At 44.9% G+C, this 6,419-nt stretch overlaps 1 protein-coding gene across 1 annotated transcript; it reads left to right on the forward strand.

Annotated features, from left to right (window-relative positions):
• Positions 1-152: 152 nt before the first annotated feature.
• LOC104949440 (spectrin alpha chain, non-erythrocytic 1-like) lies at positions 153-6,194 on the forward strand (the record flags this gene model as incomplete). Its single annotated transcript, XM_010775799.1, has 10 exons — positions 153-188; positions 2,124-2,264; positions 3,166-3,446; positions 4,139-4,283; positions 4,375-4,529; positions 4,715-4,850; positions 4,983-5,084; positions 5,172-5,309; positions 5,425-5,535; positions 5,720-6,194. Coding segments are annotated over 10 exons (1,467 nt in total), but the record flags the coding sequence as incomplete, so codon positions are not given.
• Positions 6,195-6,419: the final 225 nt, after the last annotated feature.

A 6,419-nucleotide genomic window follows, 5' to 3' on the forward strand; every position in this document is an offset into this window, starting at 1 on the left:
AAGGTTAGCCTGTGGTGTCTTCATATCTAAAATGAAATTTTCTGTTGTTCACACAGAAAGCTGCCCAGAAACATCAGGGCCTTTGACGGCTGAAGTCCAGCCAAAACGCGGGGGCCATCATCCAAACTGGACGACACTGGGAACTCTGATGATCACAGAGGCACTTTCTCCTCGTGAGACCATCCCGAGTAAGGCACTAACACTGACCCAAACATGTGTTCACTCCTGACAGTGTCAGCCAGAGTGTGCAGCAACAATGAACATCACACCGCACAGACGAAGCCAGCGTCTCGTCGCGCGCAAACACCTCAGGCGGGCCACGAGGACGCATCACGGATAAACGCATAAGCGTTAACCAGCGCAATGCCACAAGGCTTTGGCGTCCACGAGCAATGACACGCCCGATAGTGTCTGTCACACGAGACCAGGCTCCGTTTAGCTCCAACAGCTGAGGAAGCTGCAGTACATATGCCGAGAACTGGTACGTGGCAGCTGTAACTTCCTCCACAAAAGCAGCGAAGAAGCATGGTTGCTCATGGGTTGCCCTTCTGTTTATCTCCGCGGTGGGGGCCGAGGGAACCGGCAGAGTTTTTCGCCAGTCAACGTGTGTTACAAATTATAAATCATTATCCGGACAAATGATAAAGTGCCGGGTCAACGGTCTTCTTTGTTATTTATTGAGGCTTTAAAACAAATGAATAACGAATCTATAGAATATAATAATATAATACATGGAGCCTCTCTTTTTCCTCCCTCTCTTCTGACAGCGTCAGTGTCTGTCTCAAGCAGCAGCTGATCCAGTAATGAGTGACCCGACAGTAAAAATAAACATATTTATAACTAGTTTAGGTTTGAGAGGTAATTAAAATAGCTAAGGGCGATGATCTGACTTGAAGTGTGTATTTTGCTCCGTTCACCGCTGCATCACAGCGGGAGGAGCTGCAGGTGAGCAGAGCTGCGTGTCTCCGTCCTGTCAGATTAGACTTCACTCGCGTTTATGTCCATATCGAGAGAAAGATAAATAATCTGAATTCAGTGTGCAGTTTACCTTGACGCGGGGGTGAGCAGCAGAGGTGGGGAGAGGCGGGGCTATTGCGTCATCATTATCAGAAAATGATCGTATAGGGCGCACACACGGAGCCGTTGGACCCCCCAGAGCGTTGCGTATGCCGTTCTATCCACCTTGGGACCCGTTATCGTTTCCGCAGTTGTTTACTGTCATATTCGGTCGTCGTCTTGTGGCCGAACGGTCTATATGACACTAAACAGTAACGCAAACGACCGTTTTCGTCCTCGTGGGGCCGGGGCCTCAAACACTAACTTTTAAATCTAGTAGTGCATATTTAACTGTTTGTGCCCAATCGCAGCAGTGTTTGATATTCATCAATCATCTATCATCTGCTCCCTGTGTTGACCATAGACTGGAGCTATATCTACGTTTTTATGTTGACATGAAAAGTGAGCGTGCAGACTCTGTTCATCTTAATTGAACATGTTTTTATAAATGCATAAATAAATTCATAAACTAAACATTTGAACTGGATGGGAATGTGATGCTATTACATTTATATTTAATATGATAAAAAAATGACTGCATAAGTGAAACTGTTAAAAAGCAAAGAGTTGAACTTATGCAGCAGCACTAACAATGATATTGCTTGTTTGAAGTAAATATGTCAGCACTGTTCTTGTTGTCCTTAGTTTGAATCTTAATGGTTTATTGACCTTATTGTCAACAATAACACCGGCTGCGTCGGCTAGCCTAAATCTCATGCATGTTTTCTGAACACGCTGCCCACTGTAACCTGCTCCATCTGATTTAGTCCTACACGCCTTACCGGACACAACAGAAGCCCATAGTTACAAGTTTGGTTATGGGACAGTATATACAAGTAGGTGTTGAGCTGTGTGGACCCGGCGTGACTCTTGAGTGCTGTAAAAACTCTTCCAGCTCTTGGCTGAAAGCTTTCCCTTCCTGTCCTCTGTTGTTAGGAAATGGACATTTACATTGTATTGCATGTACTGTGTTTCATATTGGTCCCTTTTCTACTTATTTTCATATTTCATATTTCCCCTTTGCAAATACTTTTTGAAAACCTCTTCCCTTCCCTCCTGGTCACTAGACTCGTCTGGAGGAGCTGCATCGCCTCTGGGACCTCCTGCTGATGAGGACCAAGGAGAAGGGCACGCGCCTCCTGCAGGCCCAGAAGCTGGTCCAGTACCTGCGTGAGTGTGAGGATGCCCTGGACTGGATCAGTGACAAGGTCAGATTGTCAATGGAAACCTTTTTTCACCACGACTAGAATGTACACATCTTTCATATATTTCCTTGTTTAGTGGCATTCTTACACATTTTCAATTCAACTCTTTGAGTATTCTTCTCTAGCTTTCTCGTGGAATAAAATAAACACTTTTTAGCAATTCTTTATTTAGAAGATAGTTTAGACAATTTCACCAGTTACAATGAAATAGACTTGCAGTTACAGGATGTAATAAGGGTTTGAAAATAAGGGAGCCGTATGAATTGAAAACCTCCTCATTTAATGTACATGTTCATGAATGGTAAAAGGGGTGTACATCTACATAGTGAGGGTCAATCCAGCACGTTTAGATTTTAACAGTCAAACTAACAAACATTACAATATTTTGGTAAGGAGACCAAGCAACCTTTTCTCAGCTCAGAAACACTGTTCTTGTATTTGCTCTTTAGCCACTTCAATGAAACATGGTTGGGGCTTGGTATTATGAGTTGAAAGCTAAAAGGGTTCTCTGAGAATAATGGTATCACCTCATTTTCCTGTTTAGTGAAAAACAGTGTTGTATGGCAACAAGAGGGAACTTTTGAATTACCATTGAATAGTAAAGAAAAGTTTGCTAACATATTTTGAATGCGAGAGCAATGACGAGGAGATCATCCAGTGAAGGCCTTTTACATTCTGTCAGAAGTGTTGGCTATGAGGCACCTTTCGGATTTGAAACAACCTTTACTTTCCTTGTAAATAATATGTAATGATTAATAACAGGGTTGCTGCTGAAAGTCCTAAAATGTATGGTATTTCTTTAACTGAAACATAAGGCCTGAATGCTAAGAACCTTTTTAATGACATTTATTTGTAAAACTTGATTATATGTATTAAAAGAAAGCTCTTCCTCTTCCACCTGTAGGAGACCATGGCCACCTCGGAGGAGCTGGGCCAGGACCTGGAGCATGTGGAACTCTTGCAGAAGAAGTTTGAGGAGTTTCAGACCGACCTGGCTGCGCATGAGGAGCGTGTTAACGAAGTGAACCAACTGGCAGCCAAGCTGATACAGGAGGCCCATCCTGAGGCGGAGCTCATTGTCCGCAAGCAGGACGAAGTGAACGCCGCCTGGCAGCGCCTGAAGGGCCTGGCCCAGCAGAGGCAGGGCCGGCTGTTCGGGGCGGCTGAGGTGCAGCGCTTCAACAGGTGAGCAATATGGGTCTGATCCAATGTGGACACTTAGGGCCCGTGTCCATACAACACCTTGTTCTGGCAGAAAGGCGCTGGGGAACGCCCGCTCCCAGCTTTTCATTAAAGAAACCTTCTCAGCGCTCTTTCACTATTTCTATGAAAACGATATGTTAACAACTTATCACCGACGTAGTACGACAAACTAGCATGGATTCATTATATGTTTGTGCTACTATACATTTGATTGTACTATGAGCTTCACTTGCTCTCACATTTTGTATGAATGAGCTTGTCACCGCTCAGTCTGACAGCCATATAGCGAGGGAGGAGGACAATAAAAGTCAAACACTCACCGGCAACAACATTTAGATGTCCTCCCGGCAGAAATCATCTAAAAACAGCCTTTTCGGTATTTGTTATGGTGGTTTTCTTCAGACCAACGTGGCCAAACACAAGCTTTCTATGTCATTTTTACAGAGAAGTCACCGGTGCTTTTCAAATGTTTTATTATGTTTTATTCGTAGCGGCTGCACAAAAAAGACAGAGCACATAAAAAAAAACTGCTGGGAGCTGCCTTTCTTTCTGGAGGTGGCTGTTTCCAACTCGGAAAAAGAGGCATATGCACACGGGCCCTTACTATCTTTGGTGATGTTCACACTCACATGGTCTTTTTGTACACTAACCTGTGTATTGTATCCCACCAACAGGGATGTGGATGAGACCATCAGCTGGATCAAGGAGAAGGAGCAGCTGATGGCCTCTGATGACTTTGGTCGTGACCTGGCCAGTGTGCAGGCTCTGCTTCGCAAACACGAGGGTCTGGAGAGAGACCTGGCTGCTCTGGAGGATAAGGCAGGACGATGCTTTACCAATGGCAACATACATACAGCACAGCCATGAAGTGATAAACCTAGTCCAAACAACTCCCCTTCTCCTTCATCAGGTCAACACACTGGGTGGAGATGCAGAGCGCCTGCAGCAGACACATCCCCACAACGCCTCCCAGATCCACCTGAAGAAGGACGAACTCATCACCAACTGGGAACAGATCCGCACTCTGGCCGCGGAGCGCCACACCCGCCTCAACGACTCCTACCGGTAACACACCACGCAGCACTGTCTGCTCTATGACATACACCACATTTACTGCATATGTTGTATTTGATCATAAAACAAAAACTGCTTCTTTGTACATAGGCAGATACTTAATCAGGATACAGAGTGCAGCCCTGTTCAACATTTCTCTGCATGTCTGCTCACCCTCTGTGGCCTTCTCTCATCAGGCTGCAGCGCTTCACTGCTGACTTCAGGGATCTGACCAGCTGGGTGACGGAGATGAAAGCTCTGATCAATGCTGACGAACTGGCCAATGACGTGGCTGGAGCTGAGGCTCTGCTCGACCGCCACCAAGAGCATAAGGTAACATTTCTGATAATACACCTCTCATCTCGGCATTCTATCACAGTTCAAGCTTTCTCCTTTTTAAAGCTGAAAACAAAACACCATGCAACATTATTTTCATTTTGTTCATGTCTCTTTTGCATCTACCAGGGAGAGATCGATGCCCATGAAGACAGTTTCAGATCCACTGATGAAGCTGGCCAAGCATTACTCGATACAGGGCACTATGCCTCTGAGGAGGTCAAGGAAAAGGTACAATTATTATGATTGAAATTTCCTTCTATTGTGTGCTATTATTACTATCTATACCGGCACTTAACTATGGTGTGTTTTACGCAGCTGGGCATCCTTTCCTCGGAGAAGGAGTCCCTGCTGGAGCTGTGGGAGGTCCGCAGGCAGCAGTATGAGCAGTGCATGGACCTGCAGCTCTTCTACAGGGACACTGAGCAAGTTGACAACTGGATGAGCAAACAAGAGGTAACCGGACACACCGACTGAAACCAAAACCCTAACCCAAGAAAGAATTTCACCTGTGTGTATTTCCTAGTTGCTGTGGAGTGCTACTTATTAAGGATGTATGTGTATTGTGTAGGCTTTCCTCCTCAATGAAGACCTGGGGGACTCCCTGGACAGTGTAGAGGCCCTGCTGAAGAAACATGAGGACTTTGAGAAATCACTCAGTGCCCAGGAAGAAAAGATCACCGTAAGTGAATCCAGTCTGTCCAATTACACAATTCACCTTGCAGCTTACAGTCTTTCAGCAAGAATATCATTCCTTCCACATGGAAGTTGTAGAATCAACAACATCTTTTACACAGTTTTCTCTGCAGTTCTAGCTTTTATGAAATATAATACTCTTTAAATATATTTTTCTTGTACATCTCCAGGCCCTGGATGAGTTTGCTACCAAACTGATCCAGAACAACCACTATGCCAAAGAGGACGTTGCTACTCGCAGAGATGCTGTAAGTACCACGGAAGCTTCATCTACTTCAGGGGTTCTCAACCTTTTTTGGGCCAGCGCCCCCCTGTCCATTATCCAGGTCTCTTACCGCCCCCCATCAAAAAAAGTAGACTTATTTTCTTCCCTGAATATTAATGTTGACTAATATTCTGTGTTATATCATTTAAAAAGCATGTCATGAATGCCAAATAATAGATTTGATTTAACTGGGCAGTTGGAATATCATTATCATTAGTTTACCAGAGAGCAGAAAAGCCATGTGAATGTGAATAAAAATGATATTTATGAGTGTTAAACAAACTCAGACAAGAGCAGAGAATACAAACAGACTGCTACGGAACAGCAGCAATTTCACACATGTCCAGTGCAGAACAAACAGTAGGCTACAAAACTGTACATTAGGCCTACAGAACTAACAGGTCGGAAAGGTGTTGCATTTCGCCAAATTGCGGGGGGGGAAGGTTAGTGTGAGCCCTGCGCTTGGTGGTTCTCCGCCAGTTTCTTCACTGCGGGTTGCAGAGAACTTAGTTTCAGTCGCAGTGCACCTGAGGCCGTCAAGTTCAAGCGATTGCGGTACTTGGACTGCATGTGGAGGACCTGGCTGAATCCCTGCTCCACGAGGT

Source organism: Notothenia coriiceps, unplaced genomic scaffold (genome assembly GCF_000735185.1).
Source record: "Notothenia coriiceps isolate Sejong01 unplaced genomic scaffold, NC01 NC01_scaffold00016205, whole genome shotgun sequence".
Lineage (NCBI taxonomy): Eukaryota > Metazoa > Chordata > Actinopteri > Perciformes > Nototheniidae > Notothenia > Notothenia coriiceps.